A 16,761-nucleotide genomic window follows, 5' to 3' on the forward strand; every position below is an offset into this window, starting at 1 on the left:
AAATCTCTCCTCTCCAGAGACTCGGTCGATCCAGTCCCAAGGAGATGGAAGAGGTCACGACGGTGCCTAGGGCTAGCTACGAGCGCCTGGAGGACGTCGTCCTCGTGCACGTCTCCACCGACGCCGCAGCCCCGCTCCGCGGCGTGCAAGCGGTAGCGAGGGGTCGTCACCGACCGTTCTTTCCTCTGCCGTTGCTGGCCGGATCGTCCTCTCTCGTCGTCTTCTTCAACCGGCAGCTGCACGGCCGCCTTGACCTCAGAGATTTTTCTTCGTCGGTGGCACAGTACCAGTGACGGAGAAGGGCAAGATTTTGGTGATTTTTCTTCTTCGTTTTCATGGAGCCACCGGATCTTCTTCGTTTGCCCAATCCCCAATATTGCGCTATTATCCAATGGATATGGGTAAAGTGGGTAATGGGCATTACAGGGAGGGTAAACTACGTGGAATTTTTGTTTGGGTACGAGGAGGGCAACACATGGGTCAACCCATACCATCCCCAATGGCATCCTAAAGTCATGCAGAACTAAAGTTGCCATTCTCACAGACTAAAGTTGATGCCGCCACAGAACTAAACGTTCGTTCCCTATCATTCTAGTGCGACAGGGTAAAGTTGACACCCGTATAACACTTAAGTTGCCACCTTCATAGACTAAAGTTGCCACACTACAGAACTAAAGTTGCTACCCTACAAACATAAAGTTGTCACCCCAGAAGACATGTGGCACAATCTGAGCCACAGTCTTTCCGATTGGATGGCCAACAGAGTGTTCACTCCGGAAGACAAAAGAGCGAACGCTCGCTCATTATAAATCCTCTTTTCACAAACACATGTCTTTGGTCTTCTCCATTTTGTGTGAGAGCGATGTGCAAATATCCGGGACGTGCACTGAAGAAGTTGCAAAATATCTTGAGAGATAAACACTCAACATACCATCTCCTTTTATACTATATAAGACATTTAATTGTTAGTTTTAGCCTAGGGTTAATTTGATATATGCCACTGCAATTTTGGCAAATTCAAAAAAATTCAATGGAATTTACATCATTTGAAAAATGCCACTGCAATGGCGTCTTTCAACCCATTGGAGTGGCATCTTTCAAATCCGTCAAACTTGCAATGGCAGGTATCAAACTGTATAAAGTTGAAGCCCACTAAGCGTAGTTAATTTTGCAATCTGCACATGCAGCCTATCCACGTCAGCATTTTCTATTTTCTATTTCGTTTTCTTGGCCTACGCAGGACGTTCCGTGACATGGTGCCTGCGTTCAGTCCCGTTCCCGTAGCAACGCTCGTCGTCTGGGTTTCCCCTGGGCCTTCGCAGCCCACCATTCAGAAGGGGAAGAAACAACCACGCTATGGCCCGTGCAGAAGCCACGTGAGGAAAAATATACCCGTGCGCTACGCGCTGCTTGGCCTGCGCCCGACTTCCATCCCCGCGCGCCGCTCGCCCGCTCCCATGCCCGCCGCCTGCCTTCCCAAGCTGCTCCCATGTACCCCTCTCTGTCTCGTGCCGCCTGCCCTTCTAAGGGAGTGTGGGCGTTAGGCCAAGGACCGTGCCCGTCCACCTCAGAGGGGAGAAGACGAGAAAGTATAATTTAATTGGATCTGGTGGCTTCCTCCTTGACTGATTCTTCAGTTTTTCCCACAGTTACTTCCACCATGTTCGATCCACTTCCCTGCCCAGAAATCTCTTTGCCCCTTCTCCTCTTACTCGCTCATGGCAAGGCCCTCGATTGTCCATCCACTCCTATTCCATTTCAGCGTTCTGGATTTTGCTCGAGAGAGGTTGGGAATTGAGACAAAAGTATTTGGAATTTCTCATGAAGATTGAGAATTGTGACTCTCTCTCTCTCTTTATTATAATTGAAATTTCTCATGCAGATTGGGAATTGGGACTCTCTCCCTCTCTTAAGTAATTGGAATTTCACTCTCAAGTTATTGGAATGCTCATGCAGATTGTGGGGAATTTCTCATGAAGATTGAGAATTGGGACTCTCTCACTCTATTATAATTGGAATTTCTCGGGCAGATTGGGAAATGGGACTCTCTCCCTCTCTTAAGTAATTGGAATTTCACTCTTAAGTTATTGGAATGTTCATGTAGATTGTGGGATGGTTCATAACGGAACCACGTCATTTTTCATGGGGTTATTGTGTGGTATATTTCTTCATTAGTTCTCTAAATCTGTAAAGTTTTAATAGCTTAGAATTCTCTTTGGTAGTTTTTTCAACACACCAGATAATCTGAGAACCTTAAAAAAATTGCGGGGGCTGAGGATCTTAATATTGAAATTATATATTCAGTATGCACATTCAGGTAGGGGCCATATATGGATAAGAAAAGTTGCAGCAGATAACAAGTTATTCCCGCGGCCGGCGAGCTCGAGACGTGGGCTGCTGCGGCCAGCGACGTCCTCTCCTTCTCGTTCTTCGTCAGTATCCCACTCCAAATCATAACTCAAATCCTCAACTTCACCCTCATACTCTTCTACCCCATCCCAGTTGATCGGTTGGTTAAGATCCAAGTCAGTCATGAATAAAGGTAGAGAAAACACAGTGGTCTTTGTGCTAGCGCATGGAAGAAGGAAGATGGAGTAAGGATGAGGAGAATTAGATTTTCAGTTGATGAAAGAGATGGCTATTCATAAGACACAACTAGTTTCAAATTTCGATTTTGTTGGCGGCCAATCAACTTAGCTTGTTCCCTCCAAAATTTCCCTTGGGCAAATAATGTGCCACGCCTGATCCGTGTGCCACCGAGCTGGCCAATGAGAAAGCAGTTCTCTGTTATCTGTTCGCACACCGGCCTTGCATGGTGCATGCAAAGAAAAGGAGGTGGGGAGCTGAGGGGACGTGGGCAAGCTACAAACAAGATAGTGGTGGGGCCACCAGAAATTGTTTGAAATTGTTTGCATGTGGGAGTGATAGCGACAACAGCATGAGATTGCGTACGCACAGACCAGAGAGAAAAGAGCTTGCAGGCAGAATGAGTAAACTTTTCGCTGCATTGGTCTTGCTGCAAGATGTTATGCACCCTCCTTTCTGGAATGGAGGAGTATAATCCAGTGTCAGGAGGACTAAAGAATTTGTCTGCGAGAACTTTCTTTAGATCCTGGTATATTTGTGTGAAGCAATTAGTTTCAGTTTTGCGTGCCTGATTGAGATGAACAGCATGCGCGTCTGTGTGACAGTAAACTTGCAAATATAATCATGTCTAATAAGCCTTCTTGCAGGTTCTCCACTATTGAGTTTTTCATAAATGTGTGGGTTTAAGTGTGTTCTGGTGACTCAAGCTCCAGAGTAGGAACCATGAAAACAAAAAAATCAGGTACTTATCTATTCAGGCACTTAAGTACCTGATGTTCTAATGATTTTTTCCACTTGCATTAAACAAATAATATTTGTTGTTCAATAAAGATGTTGCTCCATACAGAGTCTAATGTCAATAAAAGACACAACATATAATTTAGCAGAAGTTCACCAGTAGGTTTAGCAAAATAAAAATACAAACGGTAGATGTGCAATTTAAACCCCCAATGAGAACATCATGGCAGCATAATGTTCTCTTGGATGATTTTAGATCAAGATCACACAATATATAGTAGAAAATTGGACTTGCATTCTAATATGCACTGCGATATCACTATTGAATTGTCCTATCAATGATCAAAGTTCTAAATCCGATTATAAATATTATTTACAAAATTAATAGCGCAAAATACCATTCTTAACAAGAATTTCCGCAGCAACGTGCGGGGCATCATCTAGTTATTTATTCTTACGCACGAGACATTGTCTCAGTTTAACAATGGCATGCGTTAACGACAACGAGGACGCTTTGTACTTTGTGGACACAAAGAATTGTTGTACTCGCGAAAATAAAGAAGCTAGAAAGCCAAATTGTCCTACATCGATAGTAAAAGGATAGCATCATGTACCTATTAATTTTGCTGAGAAAATCAAATTGAGATTTATGGTAACAGATATATGTGGTATATCTTTCTCTACTGAAGTGATAGGCATATATGAAGTGAATAAATGATGACATATCTTGATGGATTATATCTAGTTTTTTTTCTTCGAAAAGGAGGATAAATCCCCAGCATGTGCATCAACTAATGCACACAACCATATCTAGCTAAATTAGTGCTTCTCTTCTTGCAAGGCTTGGGTCCTGAACTTCTTGGAGAAATCTTCACCTCAGCAACGTTCTGCTCTTGCTACTGTCTTTTGGCATATTCGGGATGCCCGCAGTGCTGTTCGGAAGGGTGAGGCCATGTGCCCACCTCATTCAGTAGCTTTACAGGAGAAAGCCTACATTGACATGATTGAGCTCCATCTTCTCCCACAGGTGTGAGTCCTCGCTGGACTCCGTCGCCAGAAGGCTCTTATACTGTTAATGCTGATGTTGCACTCTACAACTCCTCGAGGAAGATGGTGTGGGGGTTGTCATCAGAGATTTCAGCGGCTCCTACTTGCTGGCATGTTCTGAACTTGGGAATAATGTTATCATTCATGAACTTGCTGAAGCTCTTGCTTTGCATCGGGCGCTAGAACTAGCTTTTGAAGAGGATCTCTCTTGCCTCATCATTCAATCAGATTGCTTATCCCTGGTTCAGCACCTTCACTCTCCTCTGTTGGATCGGAGTGTGATTGGTGTGGTGGTGCAAGATATCAAGGCTCTTGCGTCTCCTCGTTCGTATGCTGTTTTTCTATATGTTAGTCGTTCTTGTAATGTAGCATCACATTTGTTAGCTTGCTCCGCAGAGCAGTTTGTATCTTTGCTTTCTACGGATCATGCTCCAGATTGTATCTGGGAGATTTTGTATAACGATATATGAGTTAATAAAGTGCCGTACTCCCTCAAAACAGAGTGAATAGATATGGCATACTTGAGGAGTTATCTCTCAAGATACTCCCTGATTTCCTATTGTAAGACATATTTTCATCGTAGGCTAATTTTGTTGTTGTTCTAACAACGCGAGACATTGCCTCCTGCTAGCACCTGAGCGCTAACAGCAACAAGGATGTTTTGTGGGCATTGATCGTGAACTGCTATAGAAAAAAAAAGCTAGAAAGGAAAATTGTCCTCCATCGGGAGTAAGAGACTAACATCATCTACCTAATAACGTTGCAGAGAAAAGCTAATGAAATTTATCATAAAGTTACATGGTCTGTTTTCTCTAAAAATTGTACTTATCTTTACACTAAATTTTATTTAGATTCGCATGTATCTATACACTAAAACATGTCTTCATACATACGAATCTAAGTCACTTATTTCCATCCGGAGAGAGTTACTACATATGAAGTGAATAAATGCTGTCATATCTTGTTGGATTATCTCTACCTATATTATTTACTGCCTGATATGCGTGCAAAGTGAATATATATGCCAGGCATATCTTGATGGATTATTGATATCTAAATTATTTAGTGCCTGATATATGCATACAAAGTGAATAAATATGGTATATCTTGAGGGGTTATATCTCAAGATACCCCATCCTTTCCTACCATAAGACATATTGTTTTTAATCTTGTTGTTTTTATTCTTTGTGGGCAGCATGAATTACTATAGTGGCCAAAATAGAGAAGCTGGAAAAGAAAATTGCCCCCCATCGATTGTAAGAGAATGACACCATCCACCTATTAATTTTGTAGAGAAAATCTAATTTGGAAATCATCATGACAGATACATGGACTATTTTGTCCATGAAGTGAATAATGATGTCATATCTTGGTGGATTGTCTCTACCTAAATTATTTAGTGTCTTGATATGCATAGAAAGTGAATAAATATGGCATATCTTGAGAATTTATCTCTCAAGATACTCCCTCTTTTCCTATTATAAGAAATATAGTTTTAATTCTAAGTTATTCATGTTGATATTATTCTAAAAAAAGCAGACATTGTATCTGGTTACCAATGCCAAAACGTTGAGTGCTAAATTCAACGATGATGCTTTGTAGGCACCGTGAATTCCTATAGTCGCCAAAATAAAGAAACTAGAAAGGATAACTGTCCTCCGTCGATAGTAAGAGAATGTCACCATCTACCTATTAATTTTGCAAAGAATTGGTACTTATGACAACAACTATGTGGTCTATTTTCTCTAATGAATTGTAGATATGTATGCAATGAATAAATGCTCACACATCTTGATGGATTATCTCTACCCAAAATATTTAGTGCCTTGATATGCATATAAAGTGAATAAATATGAGATATCTTGCCGAGTTATCTGTCAGGATACTCCCTCCTTTCCTATTATATTACAAGACATACATATTTTATCTAAGTCAATTTTTAAAGTTTGATTATGTTTATTGAATAAAATATAAACAACTATAAGTATAATACTATATAAATCTGCTATGAAATATATTTTATGTTTGATTTATTGATGTATGTTTAGTGTCACGGAAGTTGATATTTTTTCTTCTATAAACTTAGTCAAATTTTTTTTACTTAAAACAAAACATATCCTTTATAGTATACAAATGAGGTAGTATTAACTTGTGTCCTTGATCTACATATATTAATCGAGTAAACATAGATATATCCTAGTCTGCATCATCAAATACTTTGTTATATCCTCGTCAAAAAATAGTATGCTATATCTCGAGGATTACATAAAAAGTGTCCACTGTGTATTGTGTTTATTTAATGTTACATTATTTGTATCTAAAATTTAATGTTTCACCGGTGTATGAATATAGTCAATAAATGCAAATCATATGTGATATGAATCATATCCTCAAATAATGAGTATGAGTTAAAAGACATTGAATTACGAGAGGAAGCAATATTACCTAGAGGATCACGAGCAAAAACCGTTTTCACCACATTTAGAATGCACATGTTCGCGACCTAATCTGAAAATTGGTGCGGAAGATATGAAGCTCATGAAAATATAACGACAAACCAGTTAACGTGGATGTCTATATAAATTGGAAATGAAATATGACCGATGTCTAATTGTTATCATCAGAACAGTTTGTTCACTGTTCGAAAAAAAAGCAGTGTTTCAGATTTATTAAGAGTGTGAAGTAAAGCACGGTAAACTTTTCGGTAAACAAGCTAGAAAGCTCTTTCTTCTTGACAGGAACAACCTTGAAAACTACGTTTCGTGAGAGAGGAATAACAAAGGTTGAAAATTCGTTGACCATTTCCAACAGGCAAACTAGCGACCTTCCGTTGAAACAGCCTCCTCACCGGCACGATTTCGTGTTTTGCGCCACGTCGACTGCCGGCTATCGTCCCTCCGTCCAAAGTCCAAACCCCGTCGCACCTCTGTGACTCTGTATATAAACCCCGTCACCTCCAGCCCCGACCCCCGTTCCATCAACCCACCATCCCCCTCAAAACCCCCAAAGCCGGCCTAAAATAATACAGCGGTATAATTCAAACACGCGACTCCCATCGTTGTCCTCGTCGTCGTCTCCGCGGCGACCACCCAACGACACGGCGACCGACGCCGCGCGCGTGGCCGCCGGCCAGCGTCCTCGGGACCGGCGGCCTGCGCCGGCAATGGTGCTCGACCCCGTCGTCGGGGGCTCGGCCTCCCGCAAGGTCGAGCCCCTAACCCTAGCCCCCCCGCGTGCCAGGGGCCCTCCCCCTCCCCCGCCGATTCCACCGACGCCGAGGATGTACCTCGGGGGCCCTCCCCCGCTCCCGCCCCCCGGGACGATCCCGCCGCGCCCGATCATCCTTCGGCTCGATCCCGCGACCACCGTGCACATGGACGTGGTCCGGAGCGTCTCCCTCCTCAAGGTGAGTCGCCCAAGCGTTCCCATATAGTCGTATCATGTGGTTTCCTGCCTAATTTTGGCAAAATTGTTTTGCGAGGTTCAGTTTATCGCGGGTGCGGGGGTTGTGCCCTCGCAGGAAGAGGAACAGAGGAGAGAGGAGGTCGTACGCGAGCTCGACAAGGTAAGGGTGCTTCGTGTTTTGGTTCAAAGGTTGCAGCTTGCAATGGGGGCTGGAGGGGCCTTTTCATCAGCTGTTGCTGTTGCAGATAGTGATGGATTGGGCGAAGCAGGTGGCTTACGACCAGAGGGATAAACATTGGATCACAACAGGCACGGTGTTGACCTTTGGCTCCTATGCTTTAGGGGTAAGCACTATTCGATGTGGTTTTGTTGTAATGGTGTGATGCTAGGCTGGTGTACTAGTATATGGTATATTAGTGGAATAATCTCTAATTTTGAAGGTGAATTTTGTTATCTGTTGTATGTTGGGTTAAATTAGAACCTCAAAGTTGCAACCTAATTTCTTAAACGATAATTCAACAATTCCTCAAACGTTTACAGCAATGTATCCAGTTGATCATCGTTCTTGAGTTGCTTGGTGGAATGTTCCGCTGATTGCACAATTGATACTGGGAAGCAGTCAGAGCATATGATTGTGGGTATAGGTGTAGGGCGGTGTCGGTCAGTTGACCATATGCAAAGTTTGGCATCATTTATGTTCAGAGAGGGGGTGATTCTTAGTTGTGCATGTTTGTTGATATGACATAAGGAAATTGATCTTGGTAGGTTAAGAAGCATACGAAGGGTGTTGTATCTTGAATCTGCACCTATGATAATATAATCGCCTGTTTATAGATAGCATTGAAGTAGTTAAACTTAAGAGTTTGAAAGATACGAACGGATAAACGGCCTAGGCAAATTCAAGTAATTAACAAGCTTGACACATGTGATCTGTATTGTTTACCATATGTAGTTTTGAGGTATGGGTAGTATAATGCACACAATGCTTTTTGTTTGGCCTTTCGAGATTGTTATTAACAGGCAATATCTCTTGTGGTAAGTTCCACAATATTGGCTTGGACAGTATGAATTGTATGTAAGCAGCTAGACTGTCCAACTGAAAGGACTTTAACTGGACTTTCCTTGTTTACAATGTTGCCCCTTTATTTGACACATTTTCTCACTTAAAATTCACGATTTTATCTTTTGGTGACAAGCCTTGGCTAACTATTCTCTGGTTTGAAGGCATATGGACCTGAATCTGATATTGACGCAGTCTGTGTTGGTCCTTGCGTTGCATCACTACAAGTGAGTGTGTTTTTATATTTTCCTCTTGTCTAACCTAGACTTTGAAATTGTCTAATGATGTGTACATGTGGTAATGTGTAGCACCATTTTTTTGTTGTCCTGCGACAAATGCTTGAAGAAAGGCCAGAAGTATCAGACTTGCATTCTATTGAAAGTGCTAGGGTTCCATTGATGCGCTTTAAATTCAACGGTGTGTCAGTTGATTTTCCATATGTCCAGCTGCCAGTTATCAATGCTGCAGAGGCAAGTATCTTTGAATCATGATAATTACGCGACTTAGTACTTATTTACTACCTTATAGTTATATTATTTTGTGTTATGTTTGTTCATTCCATGAGTTAAATTTTATTAAGATTCAGATTTTTCTCGAAATAGCTTCATTCACATGTAGGCTTTATGTTTAACTTCTAATGTACTATGGTGTTATGTTTCATTTTCCCTGTGCTGTACCTTGATAAGCCACAGCTGGTGACATCTTTTATGGCATTTCATTGTATCGCACATGTATTTATCTAAAGCAGTGAACCTACTGGTGATATAGATTTTCTCCCAAGTTTTCTTTGGGCCATACCTTTAATCCTGCAATTTCTTGTACATTTATTTGAACATGCTGTTGGGCTCTTCACTTAAATGAGTTAATACATGATAAGATTTATTAAGGGTGTGAAGTTTACTGCTGTTATGGTATATTATACAACCACCTATATTATATTGTATTGTGCACTCTTTCTCCTATGTTTGGCACATGATTTTCATATTGTAACGGAGGCATTAGCTCGAAGAAACACTGAGTATAATATCTAGTGGTCAATTTAAGCTCTCACAAGCTGCATGTGCTGCAGGCTATACGCGCATTTGATCCCCGTTTGCTAGAGAAAGTTGATGGGGCAAGCTGGAGATGCCTATCTGGAGTTCGTGTTAATAGACAGATCATGCAATTAGTTCCAAATATGAAGGTCCAACAATTTGGCTCAGTAGACTAATTTACATTCCATCCTTCTTATTTCTTATTACACTCTGTACTTTCCGTATTTCGGTCCAAATGTTGTTTGCCACTATTTACTTTCTTCCTTGTATTTGTTTACCGATGTTTCTGGGTTTTGTCCCTGTTAGTGCAATGATAATGGCATGTGCACCTTTTTTTCCTTGTCTGGCACACACTATGGCATGGTTGTACCTTTTATTCAATATAAGGTCTTCGAAACCCTTCATAGTATTCTTCTGTCTTTTCTAACTTTAGGAGTTTTGATGCAGAGGTTTCAAGTTCTGTTGCGGTGCCTTAAACTCTGGGCCAGAAAAAGAGGGATTTATTGCCATGTGCGTGGTTTGTCTCTCTTTATTGACAATTGCTAATAGACGATTAGTGATTTTTATGGTCTAACGGTTATTCTGATTGGATAATTCCATTTGCAGCTAGTTGGCTACTTTGCTGGAATTCACTTGGCGGTTCTTGGAGCATATGTTTGCCGCAGACATCCAAATGCTAGTGTCAATACTTTGTTCTCTATGTTCTTTGACATATTTTCTCACTGGCCTTGGCCTCTTCCAGTGGCGTTGCATGATCAGGCACCTCTTTGGGGTCCTGATGGGTGCTCTCTGATGCCCATAGTGATGCCCTGTTTTCCACCAGAATTTTGTGCCTCTAGTATAACAAAAAGTACTTTCAACAAGATCAAAGAAGAACTTAGGCGAGGTTTTGCGTTGACCAAGGTATGCTTATTGGTTTATGTGGTTCCATTTAATTAAATGTCCTATTTTTCTCTGAGAAAAGCTTACCGGCTGTTTGATATCTCTAGAATAAATATGGAAAGGACTAAAGTTCTACTTTTTGCAACTAAGTTGAAGAAGAGTCACGGGTTCTAATATGCCTAGGATATACCAATACCTTCAGTTTTATTATTTCTTGCTGTATTGCATGCCAGAGTTTAAATCTGAAATAGTATATCTATGACTTTGTTTTCAATCTGAGGGTTAGATCCATTTTGTTTTATCAAATTTTCAAATAAGCAATTGGCTCACCGATTTTTATCCTCTTTTCTTTTCTTTTTGTCTGGTCCTTTTCCTCTCTTTCCCAAATTTTTTGAAATTGATGGGTATGGATTAACTTGTTCCATTTTAAATTTTGATAGCATGGTTTATCTACCCACAAGGTCAAAATCCATAATTGTTGTGCTCCCTCCTTCCCAAAATGTACTTTGACTAAGATTTTCTCTTAGAACTTGCATACAAAGTTAGTTAAAAGACATATGACATAAAAGAGATATTTTGCAAGACAGATACAGCAATATTATTAATAAATGCCAGTCCATCTACTTTCGCATACATTAGTGGTCAAAGTTTTAACATGTTGACTGCACGCATATTTATGTGCCTTATATTTTGGGAAGGAGGGTGTCCTATAATATTACTTGCTACTTAAATGCGCCAATCTCCATAACGTTTCACCATACCTGTGGATCTGCTTACTTTTTAGATTTGTACTCATTGATAAAGCAATGCCATGGTGCTTGTTTGCTTCAGTCGATTTGGGTGTTGGGATGCTCTCTCTTTTGCTGCAAATGATTTAACACACTGAGAAAGTCCAATTTTTAGCTGGTGTAATTATTTCATAAAGTGTGTGTGGTTTCCTTATAACCTAGGAGAAGGATATGATTTTCTTTATATCACAGATTGGTAGGAATTTATGTTTTATGTTAGATATTTGCTAATGCTAAATGCCTTTACATATTCACGACAGTCATCTAAACTGTTGCCGGACTTCAGTTTTCAAGCTTGCTTGTAACCTTGAATGGGCAGCTGGCAATATCACGTTTGTCACTTGTACAGGATATAAGGAATGTTGATATCGACTGGACTTGGATTTTTGCACCATATCCATATACTGTAAAATATGAGCACTTTCTTCACATGGTTCTCTCAGCTCCAACAACTGAAGAGTTACGCGATTGGGTTGGATGGGTGAAATCACGCTTCCGAAACCTTATTCTCAAGGTTATTTTTCGCCACCTGATCGTTGTATTTTCACATTTCTGGCTGCAAGCATTAATATTGATCGTGACCTCTCTTAAATGATGTTCTGCAGCTGGAAAGCCTTGATGTTGATTGTGACCCAGATCCTTCAGAGAAAGTCAATCATACTATTGCTGCGCCAAATGTTGTATTCTTCTGGGGTCTCATCTATAGGAGTACTAAGATCTCTGCAAGTTCTCTCAAAAATGACTTCATGAAAAGTGTCATCAACAACATATATGGAAAGGAAAAGTGTGCTCGTTCAGACATAACAATGTCTATTATTGAGACGAGTCAGCTGCCGAAAAGCATTTCCGGTGATTCAGTTTACAAGAAACTGCAGAATCTGCCACCATCAATGCTGGGCTACCAACCGATGAAGCAGGGATGCCCAGTTGTTTAAGATTCTGGTGCCATCTCAAACTTGTTCTTCACCGTGAATATCCAAGATGAGAATTGTTAGAAAACTAATTTTCTTGGGCTGTTGAAGGGCGTTTGCAACATCAGGTAGAACTTCTTGCGTTTTCTTGGAGGGCTTGTTCATTCCTTGGTGCAAGGAATATGGAAGCGTTTTTGTTGTAGCTGGCTGCTGAGAGATGGAAATTATTCCCTGAAGCTTCTAGGGTGAAGTATTGTTCATTCAAGCGGTTTATTCCTGACCTGAGGCTTGTGCAGGTGTACATTCATGTACACAGCATAGCGATTGGTATACAAGTGACAGAGGTATAGCAACATATAGAAAGTGTATGTAACCTGTAGGTTTAATGCCCCGTATCTGACAGCAGAATGTGTAAATTGCCTTTTCTGGTCAGCTGTTGCTGGGTACAAATACAGGGGTTGATATGGAAGAGTTGTGGATGGCCTGCCATGCCATCCATTCTTACTGTTGTAGTCTGCAGAAAACTGCTGCGTGTACTGTTGTCCGAGTGTTCTTATGTAGCGAACCGTCTTGAGGAATAAACATTGTTTTTGTTGTCTACTCGTGCATCATCTTGGGCTTCATGTTCAGTGTATTTGTGGTGTCCTTTAATTCTCATATCAACTCTTGCACTTGAGTCAGTGGAAATTTGTGTACGGAGTATGCATTTTGCACGCTTGCAGTTCCAAGGAATGAGGATGATATCGCCTGGTTCAGTGCCTGTCGTTGGTTCTTCATTTCTTTTATAAACACGAGGATGATATCGCCTGCTTGAGTGCATGTCATTGATTCTCCATTTCTTTTATAAACACGTAAAGGCTAAGTTCGGTTACTCCCATCCCACCGGGAACCCAATTTAGTTCATTTTCCCTCAAATTCCTCATAATGCCTGAAGAAATATCATAACCCAACATGGCCTAATGTGGTTTATTCACTGAGCTACTCCCTCGGGGCGTTTTAGTTTTTGCACAAGTAGCAAGGCAGCCCCAAGAAATAAAGTTGTGGACGAAAATGCCCTTTGCGTGGACACTGCTGGTTGAATTTTTGTTTCCTTGCCCAATCAACTGAACTGCACTGCACACCACACGCCATCACCTGGTCCTGCTGCCGTTGCACGCGTGGCCCACCTGATTGATTGCACTGGAGGCTGATGAGTCCGTCAGGAAGAAAAATTACATTAACTAGCAAAAGAATCCGTGCGATACTACAGAACAACGGAAAGTGTATCAGCACGAGCCGGTGGAGGCGAAGTCTGGACATTGATTTTTTGATTTGATTGATTTCCATACTGAGATTGATACCGAAAGTTTTTGTTTGGGTTCGCATTGATTTCCATACTGAGATGGATACGAACAATTTTGGATTTCATGCTAAGGGAGGTTGATTTATTTTAGGACTGTTCGTATTATGTTGTCACAAATTTGGACCGTACGATAACTTTCGGTAAATCTAAACCGTAGAATTTCTGCTACTGAAATCGTGAATAAGGGGGGAGGAAAAAAAAAAGGGGCAGTGGCATATTGATTGTAATTTTAACGAAATTGACCGACCAACACCGACCAACGGCGCCCACCCATCACCACCGATTCCAATTTAATATATTGTAATAGATTACTCTTGCATGCAGCTTGTGTGGGTCGAAAACTGAGGGTACCGTGGACACCCAAGGGTTGCAAGATGTTTCACGCCTGAAAAAAGGGGATTGGGTCGAAAACTGAGGGTACCGTGGACACCCAAGGGTTGCAAGATGTTTCACGCCTGAAAAAAGGGGACTGTGCTTTTGAATAGTATGCCTCGACGGAGGGAGTAGTTTGTACCGCAGCACTTCCGCGTGGGTCTCCCGTCTTAAACGTAGACCGAAAATAGGCTGCAAGCAATTTAATTGCAGCTAGCCAGTTCACCCAAAGCCTCAATCGAAGAATATTTGTTCACTTATACTTCAACAACAAGAAATGTGAAATTTCCTAGGGTGAACCGAGAGCATTCAGATTTTTTATACCAGCACAATATCCATGCGTCACTACAGACAAAAAAAATACACTAACAACTAGTTTGGCATTCATGGTTGGACATAGAATCATGAAATTAATTTTGAATTTCAAAAACCAACTTGTTGGCTGGAACGAAATTGAGTACAGGAATTTAATTTGAAATTTTCATGGAATCACACTATAACTGATCCGAATTTCTCTCTAAATGTCATCAGCAATTATCTCTCATTCTACAAATCACGTGGCAGACAAACATGATTTTTGTATCTGGGATTCAAATTCAACCAAATGGGATCTAATAAAAAACTGAGCGATACCAAACAAGATGTAAGTATTAGAAAAATGTACTACGCACTATCTTAAATCATACTATTTCCGTTCAGAAATAAGTGACTCAGATTTGTCTAGATTCGCATGTATACAGATCACTTATAGATGCATACAAATCTAGATAAATTGGAGACAGAGAGAATATAATTCATATTTGTTTTCATTACATTAATTTTTGCCAGCTGCCAAATCAACTGGCACGCAGTCGCACCAATCGAGTTTATCTGAAAGTCGCTTCTTGGTACAAATTGGGAGTACGTACTCTTGGGTTTTCTCGGTCAAGATCACGTGATTAGAATTGCTACTCCAGTGCTCCTGCCAGTTTCTCTGAAAAGAAATACTCCCACGAATCCATAAAAAGTTTTGAGACAACCAATGATTTTTTTTCTCCACTTTTTTTTTCTCGTTCCGGAGCAAGTGCAATATTGGTCAACATTCGGTGCTAAGAAGAGTTAGACTCGGGCCTAGGAGCATGGAAGGGCTAAGAAATTTTTCTTAGACTCGGTTCAACTACTTGCATCGGGTGCTAGTGGATAGTTGACCTCATGGGTCCCACCCCACACGCCTCCTTCCTCCCATGGACCGTCGCCGCTTCTAGCACGGCCGCGCGAGCTGCCGCTTGGTCTCCTATCGCGTACCTCGTCGATCCGTCATCCTCCAGCCCAGCCACCGCACCAAGAAAATGATTCAGCTTCGCCGCCGAGCGCCTTGACGTCGCCGGGCCCAGATCCAATCGGCGGGAGACAAGGGAGGAGCGGCAGGAGGGACCATCGGGTAGGAGAACAGAAGGGGAACACACCTCGGCGGCGAGGACTCTAAACTTTGACCTCTTCCGCACGACCATGGCGCCCGTGAAGAAAGCCATGGCAGGCGCCGGCCACAGTAATGGCGGCATCCGCGAGATTCTGCTTGTGGGAAGCAGCACCAAGATCATCAAAATCCGGCATGCGCCGCGCCGCCGCCTCACAGCACGTGCGTTGTGTGCCACCAGGAGATGGAGCAAGAAGGGGAGACGAGGAAGAAGAATAGATGGAGCAGGACGCCATGACCGCAGGAGGAACTCTCTCGCTGGGAAAGGTGAACGTGAAGAGATAAGATGGGGTCCACAACTAGTAGCTAAGAAAAACACACATTGCAGCACTTTTGGTTTCGTTAGACTCGTGTCTAGTATTTTTCTTAGCGTGGGTGGGGGTGTTGGTGCTGACTGCTGAGGTATGCGATGCTCCCGGGTGGGTTACTGGGTTGGCATACAATCTTGCAAGGTGTGCGTCCTGTGTTACTGGTAACCATGTATTTAGCGGTTCTGATTAACTTTTAGGATCGACGGCTCATCGTGAATTTTTAGGACTACTGAATTGAGCCCGCCGTATGTGCGGGTTAGAGCATCTCCACCCCCGCCCCTAAAAGACCCCAAACGGGCTTGGGGTGGGGGGTTATTGCGGCGGACCCATCCTGTCAGCGCACATTAATCATCTTTACCTACTTTTTCTCGGCTCTTGAAGCGATTAATGGCGGTCTGCCGGGTCAAACGGCTGCCCCGTCTCGTCAGTTGCCACACGCCGCGTCCCCGTGCATTCCTAACACCATTTCTCTCTGCGTTCACACCGTCCGCCGACCCGCATTCCGCGCCTATAAAAGCAACGCCTCCCCGACGGGCATCGCCATTCCTCTCGCCCTCTCGCCCATCCACACCCGATGGACGGTGCCGCCACGAACGGTTGGACCAGCCGTTGGCTCATCATGGAGGAGGCCGAAGCCCTCCACGAGGCAGCGTACCCCGCGCCGCCGGAAGTTGCTTCCCTAGCGAGTGGTGGCTCAGTCTTGACGGAATCCCCACACCGTCGATGCCGCGGGTGCAAGCCGTCGCTAGTAGGCCGCCATCACGAACCACTGGTTTGACGGCCTGACGACGGAGGAGCGGGCGTTGCCGGAGTGGACCGCCACACCGGC

The 16,761-nt window shown here is 42.5% G+C and overlaps 1 protein-coding gene across 2 annotated transcripts; it reads left to right on the forward strand.

Moving 5' to 3' along the window:
- Window positions 1-7,347: 7,347 nt before the first annotated feature.
- Window positions 7,348-13,053, forward strand: LOC100827101 (nuclear poly(A) polymerase 3). Of its 2 annotated transcripts, none has more exons than XM_003558011.3 (10): window positions 7,348-7,777; window positions 7,859-7,936; window positions 8,022-8,120; window positions 9,001-9,063; window positions 9,145-9,306; window positions 9,906-10,019; window positions 10,318-10,380; window positions 10,477-10,773; window positions 11,890-12,054; window positions 12,146-13,053. In XM_003558011.3, exons 1-10 carry the CDS (start codon window positions 7,535-7,537, stop codon window positions 12,473-12,475), a joined length of 1,614 nt encoding a protein of 537 aa, XP_003558059.1. In that variant the 5' UTR covers window positions 7,348-7,534; the 3' UTR covers window positions 12,476-13,053. The 2 variants fall into 2 exon arrangements, with proteins under 2 accessions (XP_003558059.1, XP_014753353.1); XM_014897867.2 differs by having other exon boundaries at window positions 7,392-7,777; window positions 8,007-8,120.
- Window positions 13,054-16,761: the final 3,708 nt, after the last annotated feature.

Source organism: Brachypodium distachyon, chromosome 1 (genome assembly GCF_000005505.3).
Source record: "Brachypodium distachyon strain Bd21 chromosome 1, Brachypodium_distachyon_v3.0, whole genome shotgun sequence".
NCBI lineage: Eukaryota > Viridiplantae > Streptophyta > Magnoliopsida > Poales > Poaceae > Brachypodium > Brachypodium distachyon.

Coding starts and splice junctions, on each gene's coding strand:
- LOC100827101 (XM_014897867.2), top strand. CDS start 7,535: ATGGTGCTCGACCCCGTCGTCGGGGGCTCGGCCTCCCGCAAGGTCGAG. Junction 7,937..8,006: donor TCGTACGCGAGCTCGACAAG/GTAAGGGTGCTT, acceptor CCTTTTCATCAG/CTGTTGCTGTTGCAGATAGT. Junction 12,055..12,145: donor TCCGAAACCTTATTCTCAAG/GTTATTTTTCGC, acceptor GATGTTCTGCAG/CTGGAAAGCCTTGATGTTGA.